Genomic DNA, 16,096 nt, shown 5'->3' with positions numbered 1-16,096 from the left:
CATGCATTGTCTAACATAATGTCCTAGGAGTGTCATCTGATGGAGATTGTAAAAGGTTAGTGCCGCATTTAGCTGATTTTATGGTTTTGGTGACGCCTGTCTTTGAATTGGCTAAACATTACACACAGCTATTGTCAATGTACTCTCCTAACATAACCTAACTTTATGCTTTCGCCGTAAAACCTTTTTGAAATCGGACAACGTGGTTAGATTAAGGAGATGTTTATCTTTCAAAGGGTGTAAGTTAGTTGTATGTTTGAGAAATTTGAATTTTGACATTTATTTGGTTTCAAATTTGCCGCTCTTGAAATGCACCTGCTGTTGATAGGGTGCGCCACGGGTGGCACGCTTGCGTCCCACATAGCCCCAAGAAGTTAATATATTAAAAGGAAAGGTACTGAAAAGGGGAACAGGCATAATAAGATAAACATCTCTATTACTGAAGAAAGCAGGGGATTCCCCTTTTGGTTGAACCACAGTGTGACAGCGTGAGCTGCAAAACTGCATGGGGAGTTTACCCAGCACCCACAAGCGGGGTTCCCCTGTCTGCTTTCCTCTGACATCAGCAAGAAACATAGGAAGAATGACTAAGCACAGCTCAAACCTTAACCCTAAATGGATGAGGCTAGGATTTGGGGAGGGTAAGCTTGATCCTAGATCTGTGCCTAAGCAAGGGCTCTGACCTCATCTCTGTTTGCCAGCTGCTGTCTGGCTCTGACCTCATCTCCAAGTGCCAGCGCTGCTCGTCATCCCGCTGTCTCTTCAGCACAGCCTTCTGCTTCTGTTTCCTCAGTTTGCCCTCTTGCAGCTTCCTGGCCCGATTACTGGGCTTGATCTCCACCGGCAGCTCTGGGTTCACCTTCTTCTACAGGAGGGGATGGAAGGGATAGTAAACAATATCAAGAGCTGTCATACATACCACACCCCCAGTGAGTGAGTAGCAGGCTCTCCAACTGAGAGGTAGGCCTATAGCCATCATCCAAATAAATTATTATATGATGTGTCAAGGTATACATAATTCAACGGATGACCAAATTACAAGGGGGCTACAGGACATCAAGCAATGTCTCCATCCTGCCTAAATAAATTCTGCCATCTAGTGGCGCTAGTTTTGCAGTGACTTGACATAATGCTTGTACAACAGGTCACAGGGTTCAATGCCTAAGTTACAGTCAATCATTTTGGCAGTACAATAAGTGCATTGTAGTGCGTAGCTGCTAGCTCTAGAAACGTCTTGCGAAAAGATGATGCTATATACGATGCATTTTCTTACCTTGTACTGCAGCCGGTGCCTGCGTCCCTTCAGGTGCATGTCTTTAGCATTGGGGTCATTGAAACTGCATTCACAGAGTTTACAGTGGAAGCGAATTACCTTCCCATCATCATTACGCACCTGAGGAAAAAAATGTAAACTTGCATTACAACATACCATAACCTTAGTATTTTTAACAACATGGTTAGTGAATCAATGAAATAAGAAATAAATGAACTCCTACCTCCTCCACATAGTCATGTCCTACAGGCTGGACGTCGCCCTGCCTCCCCACTCCATCCCCGTCCTCATCGTCACTCGTGGTCTCACTCTTTGACGCTGTTGCTGACTGCTTGGCCTCATTCTCCTTGGCTACTGGAGGGGTGGCCGGCTTGTTGGCTGTCAAGAGAAAGGCCAAATATAAGTATGGAGCATTTTAGCATTGTAGTTAAAATGCTCCATACTCCAAAATTACTGCTTAAATTAAACATTATTGGTTTATTCTGTCAGCACAGATATCATCATTCCAACTAATAAACACTGATTCCTTGGAAGACTTACCAAGGAGGGTTATTTTGGGTGCGACTGGCTTCTTCACAGGTGCTGGGGCCTTTGTGGCGTTTACGACCACCAGTTTGGGTGGTGCTACCGGGGCAGTTGCCGTAACAATGATAGGGGTCGTCTTCCCAGCTGTCGACGTTGAGATAATTGGAGCATTGTTCACTAAAACAGGCTCAGTTGAAGGTATAGGTTTGCCTAGTTTGGTGTGGAGCTTCACCACCTACACAGGGTTAAGAGGGAGAGAAATAAAACTAAGGCATGGACGATACCAGTATCGCAATACTTTTTTCCATGGCGAAAACACGAAGGAGACCAAACTCTTTGGTCCTTTAAAAACCTGCTGTATGTAAAATATTGTGTGCTATAGCTTGGAAAATAAATACATGTGACTCTGGATGACAACATAATGTTTGTTTCCAACAGGGCTGTTTTCCTAAAAAGTTAAATCTGCTTTGTTTCCTTGCCACGATACTAACGAGTATCGTGATACTGGTATCGTCCCGGCCCTAAATAAAACATCATAATACATTGTGAGGTGGACTCCGTAGGACTCCCTGGAAAACATTGGCAACTGTTACGAAGTGGGCTATACTGGCTAAATAAAATAAAAAGTAACAACAAAATGGATGTCACATAAATACCTGATTAAAAAGTGTTATACTAAAGATATACCAACGTGTGACTATCACAGAGCTGATCTAGACAAATTAGCTAGCTAAACGGTGCATCAATTAGCTAGCTAGTTGCCTGATGTTACTCCTCCTGTCAGTGCAGCTGTGCTGACCTTCTGGTGCTTGGCTCCTCGGATATGGGCAGCGTACGCATCTACGCCAGTGCAGGCAATGTCACATAGTTCACAGCGTAGCTGGGTCTGAATCCCCCGGGGCCCGTTGCTCCCCACCACGCTGCCAGACTTGAGAGCTGCATCCTTCTTCTTGTGCTTCTGGCCCTCGAGGTGCTCTCGGTACGTCTGCAGAGAAAACAATTCAACAACAGTTAATTAAACTTATCTACAAAAGCAAACCTTCAACCACAACAACAAAAAATGTACATCCTGTGTTGCTACAGTTTGTCTCCTCTTAGGCACTTTGCATGTTAAAATACTGTACATTCACTTGACTCTAAAGTGCTGATGCCCATTGCTAACAAATAACCTGTCCCTCATAACGCATCATCCACAAAGCACCGCTACCTGCGGTCCAGCACAGCTGATCTTGCAGATGTCGCAGTAGTGCAGCTGGGGTTGCTTGGGCGGCCCTTTCGGCTTCTGAAGCTTGTTCTGGTGGAACATGGGCTTCTTGTAGGCGTTGACCGTGGGAGATGTCACCATGTTGCTGCCCGCGTTGCTCCAGGAGGAGCTGGTGAGCTGCTTGGGAGGCGGATGGGACTGCTGGGGGGGCTGCTGGGGCTGAGGAGGAGGTAGCTGGGCAGGCTGGTAGTATGAGGGGGTGGAAGTGTAGCCACTTGAATCATAAGTAGAGTAGCTGACGCCTGAGAGGTAAAAAATGGAGAGTTGAGACGGGGCAGAAGGGTGGGGGGGGGGGGGTCACACTGTAAAAACATACGCTGTGACAAATATGCAAGCTGTGCTTGCTTGGATTTCACAAAGGTTGATTCTTGGCTGTGTGGGGATAAGCTCTCGTTCTTACCAGAGTAGGTGCCAGCTGTGGAGCTGAAGGACGAGCAGGGGGTGTAAGAGGAGATGGGGGGCTGCTGTACACTGGTGGACACTGGGTAGATGTTGTAGCTGGTGGACACTGAGCTGGCAGGGGCCAGAGGCTTTAAAGTTGTGACATGCCTCTGTGGTGGTGGCGGCTGGCTGTATACTGTGCTGACTGGACTGTAGCCACTCTTCACGCCTACAGGGAAGGAAACAATCACAGAGTGTTGTTTAACAGGCTTGGCTCCAATTCAACGATATTCAATACACTGGCTTTTGTAGTACACCAGCAGCCAAGTTATTTTGCACAGTGTAGATGTTTAAATGAATAGTGTATAACAGTAAAAAACGATGTACTGTCAGACGAGAGAACATTTCAAATGAATTAGTGGCTTTTGTATTAGAGTGTTATGACTGTTTATGTGCGATTATGTGTGGGAATAAGGTTGGCAATGACTCACCTGTCTGGTAGTAAGCTTCTGTTGGTGTCCGCTGAGCTGGAGCTACACTCGTCTGGTAGTACTGCTTAGTCTCATAACTAGTGGCTGCAGGCAGGCGTCCGTAACTGTAGTTATCCTGAAAGGTTGTTTTACAGCATGAACATGGATGGCAGAAAAGTGTAAATAGTATGCAAAATAGATTGTGACTTTAACAATCTAAAATTCTCCCCATGTATTTGCATTTATATAGAATAGCTCAGTGGTCACCAACCTTTTGAGTCAAGCAAGCCGAGATCTACCGCACAGATTTTTAAAACATGACTTAACTGTAACATTAAGCTAATAAAAACTGTTCTGTAGGAATGAGGTTTGTGCAGTAGGACTAATACATTATCACATCATATTGGCTATATGCATGGTCTGCCAATATTGTTCTTCTTAGACCATATTATACTTCAAAAGTCGAGCTTTGATAACAAAATAGATCACTTGGTGTAGCACTTGTGAGGCACAGCGGAGCATAAATTTTAATAATTCGCTTCTTTATTTTACTGGACTGATGGTACCTGCATCTGATGGTCATGGTGTTTTCAAGACAACTGGGAACTCGGGAATAAAAAGGAGGTCAATGATCTTTAGATTGGAAAGTCGGAGCTCTAGAAAGAGGCCCGAGTTCCGACTTGGAATTCCAAGTTGGATGACCGTTCAAAGCGATTTTTCCCCAGTCGGTGAGACTGACCAGAGCGAGGGCACACCGTCTCCACCTGATGGCGAAACTCGAGTTGCACCGCATCTGCCTCATGCATAAATTCATGTTGTTCCTATGACCAGAGAAAGTGAAATATTCCTCGATATTAAAATATAGACAACGAGCTGCTGCTAATAATAATCAAAACGCAGGGCAAGCGACACGTGTGCACCTACTGCTAATAGCGCAACACACACAAAAAAAAGGAGCACAAGCCACGTTGGCTTTTCTACAGACATTTTTGGTGATCGACTAAGAATTCCTTGATGATCGACCAGTCGATCGTGATCGACCACTGCAATAGCTAATAGATAAAACACGACAACAGCATGCAACGGGATGATAAGGAATGGAATTGTGACATACCGTTTCGGTGTATATCGGTAGCTGGTATGTCTGTGGGGTGGTGGTGGGTTGGGGCGTGGGGTCCGGCTGCCGGTAGCCATAGTCTGGGGGGGCAGGGTGGGTCTGGTAGGCCACCGGATAGGCAGAGGCAACGGGCCTGGCTGGTTGTGCAGGGGCAGGGGCATAGGAGGCAGTCACTGCATGGGCCACGGCAGGGGCCGGCTGGACATTGTAGCTGGCTGTGGTGGGATGGGCATAGGCTGGTGGAGGCTGAACGCTGTGGGGACAGAGACAAGATGGAGGGAAGAATGAGGCAAGTGAAAGAAGGTAAGGAACTTGTCTGTCAGCCCTACATTAAAGACCAAAATTGGTTAAAGAAAATTGTGAAAAATAAAAGTATACCAGTTGAATTTAAGAACCAAAAAATGTACAACTGCACCATAGTTGGCAAGAGATTTGATGTGCCGATTCCATGGCACATGGTTTATGAACTGACAAAAACTCTGCCCAGCTCTGCAGATTTTGCTGTTTAGAGAATCATTAGATCACTTGTTTTGATACTGCCCATATGTAGCTTTGTTTTGGTCGCAGGTACAGGAATGACTGAAGAATTGCAACATTTACCTGGATCTCTCCAAATAGCACTCCTGGGTGACTTGAAAAGCCATAGGTCAATTGATCAATAATACTCTTAGTAAAAATGTTCATCTTTAATTTACAATCTGTAGAAACTATGAGAATAGAAAGTGAAACATTACAGCACAGTTGAAAAAATATATGGCAATTAGAAATCAAAACTGGAAGGTTTTCAGAGATAGATGGGAGGGGTTGAGGGTAGCTGAAGGGTGGGACTAAAAACAAATTAAAAAAGATAACTAATGTAAAATATTCATTGTCTGTAAAATGTATATAGTATGTATAAGCTGGAAGTAGAAGCATAACTGTTGTTGTCCATTAGCTTACTCCACACACACACTGCCTTTGGAAAGTTCAGACCCTTTGTCTTTTTCCAGTCAGGTTACAGCCTTATTCTAAAATGTATTAAATCGTTTCCCCCCCCACTCAATCTAGACACAATACCCCATAACAAACAAAGCAAAAACAGGTTTTTAGAAATGTTTGCTAATTTATTAAAAAATGAAAAACAGGAATATCACATTAACATAAGTATTCAGACCCTTTACTCAGTACTTTGTTGAAGCACCTTTGGCAGTGATTACAGCCTCGAGTCTTCTTGGGTATGACGCTACAAGCTTGGAAAACCTGTATTTGGGGATTTTCTCCCATTCTTCTCTGCAGATCCTCTCAAGCATGGTCAGGTTGTATGGGGAGCGTTGCTGCACAGCTATTTTCAGGTCCCCAGAGATGTACGATTGGGTTCAAGTCCGGGCTCCGGCTGGGCCACTCAAGGACATTCAGAGACTTGTCCTGAAGCCACTCCTGCATTGTCTTGGCTGTGTGATAAGGGTTGTTGTCCTGTTGGAAGGTGAACCTTCACCCCAGTCTGAGGTCCTGAGCACTTTGGAGCAGGTTTTCATCAAGGATCTCTGTACTTTGCTCCATTCATCTTTGCCTCTATCCTGACTAATCTCCCAGTCGCTGAAAAACATCCCCACAGCATGATGCTGCAACCACCATGCTTCACCTTAGGGATGGTCCCAGGTTTCCTCCAGATGTGATGCTTGGCATTCAGGCCAAAGAGTTCAATCTTGGTTTCATCAGACCAGAGAATCTTGTTTCTCATGGTCAGAGTCCTTTGGGTGCCTTTTGGCAAACTACAAGCGGAGCTGTCATTTGCTGTTTACTGAGGAGTGGCTTCCGTCTGGCCACGATACCATAAATGCCTGATTGGTGGAGTGCTGCAGAGATGTTTGTCCTTCTGGAAGGTTCTCCCATCTCCACAGAGGAACTCTAGAGCTCTGTCAGAATGACCATCAGGTTCTTGGGTCACCTCCCTGAGTCTTGGGGGTTCCAAACTTCTTCCATTTAAGAATGATGGAGGCCACTGTGTTCTTGGGGACCTTGAATGCTGCATACATTTTTTGGCACCCTTCCCCAGATATGTGCCTCGACACAATCCTGTCTCAGAGCTCAATACACGTGTGTGTATGTATGTAGCACCAGTCAAATGTTTGGACACAGCTACTCATTCAAGGGTTTTTCTTTATTTTTACTATTTTCTATATTGTAGAATAATAGTGAAGATATCAAAACTATAAAATGACACATATGGAATCGTGTAGTAACCAAATCAATATATAGATTTTATATTTGAGATTAGGGCTGGGCGATATGGCCAAAATCTCATATCCCGATATAGGTCATTTTGTATCCCGATACATATCATGATATGGCACATTGTCTGTAAATTCAATGAATAAATAGTTTATATAAAATGACCACATGTAAAGGCCTATTTCTTATTACATTTTGAATTATACTCAACAAATAAAAGGTACTTACTCATATTTGATTATTTCTCCTTTTATTTATAACATTTGAGCAAATTTTCAATTAAGCATGTAACAAAATATATTAAGGTATAACATTTAAAAAAGGTAAATAGAAAACACTTCAACTATAGTTGCAAACAAAATAAATATAGGCCTAAAAATATATATATATATTTATATTTATATTTGGGGGCTTGCCTGTTTTGAATGTTATTTTGGCATTAATACGTGTCACATATCAATTTGCATTTGGTACCTTGGGTCGAGTGTTAGCACCAAGTCACGAAAGCACCAACTCATGAAACCACCGTTTCTCGACCGTGTAAATTGGGGCCTTGTCTTTGCAGATGTAAGTTGTAACGGCAGCTGTTATCTCCTTCCATCTTTGTGATTCTTTGCCATATGGTGTGCCGCGGACAAAAGCCTCTCAACGTCTGAGTCGGGGGTTTGTTTTGAGCACTGTACTGTACTTTTTTGCGTCTCATCCGTAGACTCTCTCCGTACTGTTTCACATGATTCTTGTGTAGGTTAGGTTGTTTGAACCGGTTGTTGGGACCGGCCTGCGGCATATTTTGCAGAGGATGGTTTTCTGGTCCGTGTCAGACTTTTCATACCCAAAACAACGTCCATGCGACCCGAAGTAGCCCCTCTTTTAGTTACGAGCTCGATGTCTCCGTGCTCTGTGTCACGTTCACTCTCCTCCATGTTTGTTTGTGTTGCAAATTTCCTTTCACACGGCACGTGTGGAAGAACGCAAAGTGTTGTCCAAAATATTGCCGTAAAGAATGTGACAACGAAATAAACAATAGAGCATATGAAACGATAGACGTTTTTCGATCGTCACATGATGTATAGTCATATCGCCCAGCCCTATTTGAGATTCTTCAAAGTAGCCACCTTTGCCTTGATGACAGTTATGCACACTCTTGGCATTCTCTCAACCAGCTTCATGAGGTAGTCACCTGGAATGCATTTTAATTAACAGGTGTGCCTTGTTAAAAGTTCATTTCTGGAATTTCTTTCCTTCTTAATGTGTTTGAGCCAATCAGTTGTGTAACGAAAAACCCTTGAATGAGTAGGTGTCCAAACGTTTGACTGGTACCAATTACATTGATAGAACCCACAATGTATCTGCAGTATTAAAGCTGATCTACTCATAAAAATAAAAATATAAATAAAAATAAAAAAATAAAAATATATATATATATATTTATATATATTAAAAAAACTCTATGAACTGTGGCTGGCCAGAGATAGGCCATCTATTAAACATCATCATGCATGATGCATTTGCCTACAGCACACACTGCCCTGTTTTTAGACAGTGCGGTGTTGAGCCACCTATCTACTGAAACATCAGTCTAAATTGTAAAAAAATGACTCAAGGAGGAGTACTGAAATAAGAACTCACCACCCACAATAAAGCAACACTGCAGACTACAGCACTCTACATTTAAAGGATGGAAAATCTATTTTCTGCAGAATATGCAATGCCAAAAGGATGACCTTGCAAACATGAAGCAACAGCCCTATCATTATAATGTATTTCGATGCTAACAGACCGCTTTCCCGACACAGGCATTCTAAAATCATCTTTGTCAGCATTTTTGTCTGGAATAACCACGATTTGTTTCATGAGGGACAAAGAAAGATCAAAGTAATGGATTATGGGGGGAATAAATACAAATTAAATCTGTGAAAAAAGTTTAGGCTGTTCCTCACTCGTACTGTACTTGTACACAACGGCACAAGGCAGCAGACATTTCTAAATGGAACTGACCAAAGAAAGCAATGTTCCTATAAAAGGAGAGTGCAGTGACATCACAGTCAAGTGAGCCTGATTTATTCTAAAAAAATAATCAAACTGAGAATCTACTGAGAGTGACAGCTGTAGAATGAGCTGGCAACTAGCAGCTCTAGGCTGCCATGTAAACATCAGGGAATAGTGTAAAAAAAAAAATCTATGGTGATAGTTAAAAACAAGGCAACAGAAAACATGTCGTCCCCCACAAATGATGCAGCCCCCCCCCCCCGGGCCAATTGAGATATTGCGTGACTAACATTTCAGGTAATTACTATAGCTCCCATCTTGGGTCAATCAGTGTCATTTTTGGAAATGCCGGATCTCTATGGCAAGATGCATCATTCACCCAAGTTTGGACAAAAATCGGCCAGCACAGTGTGATGAACTACTATAGTATGGAAGAAAAAAAAGAACTAAAGTCTCTTCACCGATTTCATCATGTGGGACAACAAAGTATTCTAACTAATGAGACATTTTTGGCCGATACCGACATCCAACATTTTCCTTGCCAAAAAATACGATACCGATATTTAAAGTTTTTGCGACCTTTTAAGCATTCTAGTACAGTTAAATAGTTAACACACACACACACACAGCGGACTAAGGCACTGCATCTCATTGCAAGAGGCGTCACTACAGTCCCTGGTTCGATTCCAGGCTGTATCACATCTGGCCGTGATTGGGAGTCCCATAGGGCGGCGCACAATTGGCCCAGCGTTGTTTGGGTTTGGCCGGTGTAGGCCGTCATTGCAAATAAGAATTTGTTCTTAACTGACTTGCCTAGTTAAATTAAGGTTACCCACACAGACACCGACCACACTGACCAAAAAGTTATTTTGTTGGCATTTACGTATGTCCCCATTACCAGTAAAACATAATCAAAACCTATTTCTTTCACTTACTTGCTGTGCTGTTTCGTTGTTCATTTGTTCAGTCATTTCATTCTCAACCAGGATTTCTATGGAACGCCGTTTGGGTCTTTGCGTGTCAAAAAAGATACTGTTTACACAATTTGACTTGTCAAATAAGTTTGTAGACCAAACAGGACCTGAATATGACTGCACGTCACATAATAATGCAACTTTTCAGGGAAGTTATAAACCAATATACACAGGCAGTTAGAAAAGCCAAGTCTAGCTTTTTCAAGCAGAAATTTGCTTCCTGCAACACAAACTCAAAAAAGTTCTGGGACACTGTAAAGTCCATGGGAGAATAAGAACACCTCCTCCCAACTGCACACTGCACTGAGGATAGGAAACTCTGTCACCACCGATAAACCCACTATACTTGAGAATTTCAATAAGCATTTTTCTATGGCTGGCCATGCTTTCCACCTGGCTACCCCTACTGCAGTCAACAGCACTGCACCCCACACAGCTACTCGCCCAAGCCTTCCCCATTTCTCCTTCTCCCAAATCCATTCAGCTGATGTTCTGAAAGCTGCAAAATGTGGACCCATACAAATCAGCCGGGCTAGACAATCTGGACCCTTTCTAAAATGATCTGCCGAAATTGTTGCAACCCCTATTACTAGCCTGTTCAACCTCTTTCGTATCGTCTGAGATTCCCAAAGATTGGAAAGCAGCTGCTGTCATCCCCCTCTTCAAAGGAGGGGACACTCTTGACCCAAACTGCTACAGACCTATATTTATCCTACCCTTCCTTTCTAAGGTCTTCGAAAGCCAAGTCAACAAACAGATTACCGACCATTTAGAATCCCACCGCACCTTCTCCGCTATGCAATCTGGTTTCCGAGCTGGTCATGGGTGCACCTCAGCCATGCTCAAGGTCCTAAACGATATCGTAATCGCCATTGATAAGAAACAATACTGTGCTGCCGTATTCATTGACCTGGCCAAAGCTTTCGACTCTGTCAAATCACCACATCCTCATCGGCAGACTCAATAGCCTTGGTTTCTCTAATGATTGCCTCGCCTGGTTCACCAACTACTTCTCTGATAGAGTTCAGTGTGTCAAATCGGAGGGCCTGTTGTCCGGACCTCTGGCAGTCTCTATGGGGGTGCCACAGGGTTCAATTCTTGGGCCAACTCTCTTCTCTGTATACATCAATGATGTCGCTCTTGCTGCTGGTGAGTCTCTGATCCACCTCTACGCAGACGACACCATTCTGTATACTTCTGGCCCTTCTTTGGACACTGTTAACAACCCTCCAGATGAGCTTCAATGCCATACAACTCTCCTTCCGTGGCCTCCAACTGCTCCTAAATACAAGTAAAACTAAATGCATGCTCTTCAACCGATCGCTGCCTGCACCTGCCCGCCTGTCCAGCATCACTACTCTGGACGGTTCTGACTTAGAATATGTGGACAACTACAAATACCTAGGTTAAATCTAGAATTGGCTTCCTATTTCACAACAAAGCATCCTTCACTCATGCTGCCAAACATACCCTTGTAAAACTGACCATCCTACCAATCCTCGACTTCGGCGATGTCAGTTACAAAATAGCCTCCAATACCCTACTCAACAAACTGAATGCAGTCTATCACAGTGCCATCCGTTTTGTCACCAAAGCCCCATATACTACCCACCACTGCAACCTGTACGCTCTCGTTGGCTGGCCCTCGCTTCATAATCGTCGCAAAACCCACTGGCTTCAGGTCATCTACAAGACCCTGCTAGGTAAAGTCCCCCCTTATCTCCGCTCACTGGTCACCATAGCAGCACCCACCTGTAGCACGCGCTCCAGCAGGTATATCTCTCTGGTCACCCCCAAAGCCAATTCCTCCTTTGGCCGTCTCTCCTTCCAGTTCTCTGCTGCCAATGACTGGAACGAACTACAAAAATCTCTGAAACTGGAAACACTTATCTCCCTCACTAGCTTTAAGCACCAGCTGTCAGAGCAGCTCTCAGATCACTGCACCTGTACATAACCCATCTATAATTTAGCCCAAACAACTACCGCTTCCCCTACTGTATTTATTTATTTAGCTCCTTTGCACCCCATTATTTCTATTTCTACTTTGCACTTTCTTCCACTGGAATGGTAGATTTGTAGTATTTTACTTGCTATATTGTATTTACTTTGCCACCATGGCCTTTTTTACCTTTACCTCCCTTATCTCGCCTCATTTGCTCACATTGTATATAGACTTATTTTTCTACTGTATTATTGACTGTATGTTTGTTTTACTCCATGTGTAACTCTGTGTTGTTATATGTGGTCGAACTGCTTTGCTTTATCTTGGCCAGGTCGCAATTGTAAATGAGAACTTGCTCTCAACTTGCCTACCTGGTTAAATAAAGGTGAAATAAATAAAATAAATTAAAAATAAATGTAAAAAAGTAGCTGGCTATCTATTTATTTTCATGAACTGAAGTTCAATTTCAATAGGCGAACAACAATACTTACAAGGATTCCTAAATCATTGCTAAGAATAATGAAAATGACTGCAGTTTCTACTGGTCATTGTTTTCAGGCTGGTTGTATTGGGGCTAGCTAGGTAACGTACGCTAACCCCTTTCCGTACAAATGTGCGCAACCGCGACATTCAAACGAGGCTGCAAAGAAAACTAATGGGACTGTAGCGACTGTGTTGACATCAAAATTTTGGGTGTGAACTACGTTGATTGACATGGTAATGTCTCTATAGTATTGGAGAAAAGTTGAAAAAAAACGGACCCCTCCGACGCTGTATATTACGTTGTGACGTGTCATGACGTAACGTACAGCATGCATAAAGCAACTAATTCTTTCTTACAGCCTCTCTCCACCAGGTGTAGCACTTCTCTCACCGATAAAAAACAAGAAAGGGACAGGGTAAGGGGGGATACCTAGTCATTTTTTGCGTCATCACTGCAAGCTATCATGACTCAAAAGCCGCTCTTTACTTCTGAAGATCAGGCTTTTAGGGCAGTGCTAAAGTGATTCAAATTCGACACAAACCTTCAAATAGGTATGTAATGATACATTATATAAATTCTTTTGTGTTTTATTTACATTTTAGAGGCAATAAGGTGATAAGTTGGACAGATTGAGTGAAAAAAGCCGTTTCCCCAAACGACATCTCTCCTTCTCACTATCACGCCATAGGTTTAGCTTCCCCGCCCACCATTTTTAAAAAGACCCGACGGAGCTCATTGCCTTCTTGAATCATGCAGAGATGGGCATCATGAAGGTCTCGTCCTTGATTTTGTTGAAAAGAGGAGAAATTGTGCTTCACATTGGTATTGAAATTACAGTTGATCTGGAAGCATTATGTTTTTTGGGCGCTAAAATAAGGTCAATTGTACGGACCAGCACGATGTACAAAAGTGAGTGAGTTTACGTTACCAAGCTAAAGCTTGCTACCCCAGAAGTTGCGGTTGAGCAAACGATGCTTTATTACCAACGCAGTATTGTAAATACATCGTTCGTGGCCAGTGTTTGCTGACTACTGTATCTTTTTTGACACGCAAAAAACCCAAACTGCGTTCCATAGTATGCATGTCGTGAAGCTAATAGCAGTGACGCTATTACTGTGTAACTCCAGGTAGGGAAACATCGGAAAAATAGCACACTTGGCAGTGTTAACCGGTGCTCAACCAGTCAGCGAAAGCCAACATCACCCACTACAGAGAACGGTTGATTGTCAAGGGCAATGAATTCCATTAGTAATTATTCTGACAACCTTCGCCTTTGAGATGTCTCGCTGTTATTTTGTTACTCTTTCAAATAGAGGTTGACCAATTATGATTTTTCAACGCCGATACCGATTATTGGAGGACCAGAAAAAGACGATATCGATTAAATCGGCCGATTTTTATATTTATAATAATGACAACTACAACAATACTGAATGAACAATTTTATTTTAACTTAATATAGTACATCAATAAAATAAATGTAGTATCAAATAAATAACGAAACGTTCAATTAGGTTTAAATAATGCAAAGACAAAGTGTTGGAGAAGAAAATAAAAGTGCAATATTTGCCATGTAAAAAAGCTAACGTTTAAGTTCCTTGCTCAGAACATGAGAACATATGAAAGAAGGTGGTTCCTGTTAACATGAGTGTTCAATATTCCAAGGTAAGAAGTTTTAGGTTGTAGTTATTATAGGACTATTTCTCTCTATACCATTTGTATTTCATATACCTTTGACTATTGGATGTTCTTATAGGCACTATAGTATTGCCAGCCTAATCTCGGGAGTTGATAGGCTTGAAGTCATAAACAGCGCAATGCTTGAAGCACAGCGAAGAGCTGCTGGCAAATGCAGGAAAGTGCTGTTTGAATGAATGCTTACGAGCCTACTGCTGCCTACGACCGCTCAGTCAGACTGCTCTATCAAGTCAGACTTTATTATATTATAATTACACAGAAATGCAAGCCTTAGGTCATTAATATGGTCAAATCCGGGAACTATCATTTTGAAAACAAAACGTTTATTCTTTCAGTGATATACAGAACCGTTCCGTATTTTATCTAACGGGTGGCATCCCTAAGTCTAAATATTGCTGTTACATTGCACAACCTTCAATGTTATTTCATAATTATGTACAATTCTGACAAATTAATTACGGTCTTTGTTAGGAAGAAATGGTCTTCACGCAGTTCGCAACGAGCCAGGCAGCCCAAACTGCTGCATATACCCTGACTCTGCTTGCACAGAACGCAAGAGAAGTGACACAATTTCCCTAGTTAAAAGAAATTCATGTTAGCAGGCAATATTAACTAAATATGCAGGTTTAAAAATATATACTTGTGTATTGATTTTAAGAAAGGCATTGATGTTTATGGTTAGGTACACATTGGTGCAATGACTGTGCTTTTTTCGCGAATGCGCTTGTTAAATCATCACCCGTTTGGCGAAGTAGGCTGTGATTCGATGATAAATTAAGAGGCACTGCATTTATTATATGCAACACAGGACAAGCTAGATATGTAACAGTGTAGGTTCCGTCCCTCTCTTCGCCCCAACCTGGGCTCGAACCAGGGACCCTTGCACACATCAACAACTGACACCCACGAAGCATCGTTACCCATCGCGCCACAAAAGCCGCGGCCCTTGCAACGCAAGGGGAAACCCTACTTCAAGTCTCAGAGCGAGTGACGTCACTGATTGAAACGCTATTAGCGCGCACCACCGCTAACTAACTAGCCATTTCACATCGGTTACACTTGATAAACTAGTAATATCATCAACCATGTGTAGTTAACTAGTGATTATGTTAAGATTGATTGATTGTTTTTTATAAGATAATTTTAAAACCTCTTACATCTAGACGTTGCGCTAGCGGAACACCACTCCAATATCCAATGATAGGGCGTGGCGCGAAATACAAACTCCTCGAAAATCCGAAAACTTCCATTTTTCAAACATATGACTATTTTACACCATTTTAAAGACAAGACTCTCCTTTATCTAACCACACTGTCCGATTTCAAAAAGGCTTTACAACGAAAGCAAAACATTAGATTATGTCAGCAGAGTACCCAGCCAGAAATAATCAGACACCCATTTTTCAAGCTAGCATATAATGTCACAAAAAACAAAACCACAGCTAAATGCAGCACTAACCTTTGATGATCTTCATCAGATGACACTCCTAGGACATTATGTTATACAATACATGCATGTTTTGTTCAATCAAGTACATATTTATATCAAAAACCAGCTTTTTACATTAGCATGTGACGTTCAGAACTAGCATTCCCACCGAACACTTCCGGTGAATTTACTAAATTACTCACGATAAACGTTCACAAAAAAACATAAGTTATTTTAAGAATTATAGAATCAGAACTCCTTTATGCAATCGCGGTGTCCGATTTTAAAATAGCTTTTTGGTGAAAGCACATTTTGCAATATTCTGAGTAGATAGCTCGC

The 16,096-nt window shown here is 42.4% G+C and overlaps 1 protein-coding gene across 4 annotated transcripts in view; it reads right to left on the bottom strand.

The window, feature by feature from the left end:
• LOC115151736 (zinc finger RNA-binding protein-like) overlaps window positions 1-16,096 on the bottom strand; it is a 38,922-nt gene that overhangs the window by 20,387 nt on the left and 2,439 nt on the right. For 2 of the 4 annotated variants that reach the window (XM_029695919.1, XM_029695921.1), the window contains exons 2-10: window positions 5,028-5,283; window positions 3,935-4,049; window positions 3,463-3,672; window positions 3,006-3,304; window positions 2,598-2,783; window positions 1,814-2,033; window positions 1,497-1,651; window positions 1,274-1,393; window positions 684-865 (exon numbers count right to left, since the gene is read on the bottom strand). In XM_029695919.1, the coding sequence (XP_029551779.1) occupies window positions 684-865; window positions 1,274-1,393; window positions 1,497-1,651; window positions 1,814-2,033; window positions 2,598-2,783; window positions 3,006-3,304; window positions 3,463-3,672; window positions 3,935-4,049; window positions 5,028-5,283 (1,743 nt within the window). The remainder of the gene's footprint in view (window positions 1-683; window positions 866-1,273; window positions 1,394-1,496; window positions 1,652-1,813; window positions 2,034-2,597; window positions 2,784-3,005; window positions 3,305-3,462; window positions 3,673-3,934; window positions 4,050-5,027; window positions 5,284-16,096) is intronic. The other 2 variants (XM_029695922.1, XM_029695923.1) reach the window with 1 other exon arrangement.

The sequence above is a fragment of the Salmo trutta genome, chromosome 17, assembly GCF_901001165.1.
Source record: "Salmo trutta chromosome 17, fSalTru1.1, whole genome shotgun sequence".
NCBI lineage: Eukaryota > Metazoa > Chordata > Actinopteri > Salmoniformes > Salmonidae > Salmo > Salmo trutta.
Note: the sequence above shows the minus strand (reverse complement) of the source record. Positions and strands in the feature narration are given on the sequence as shown.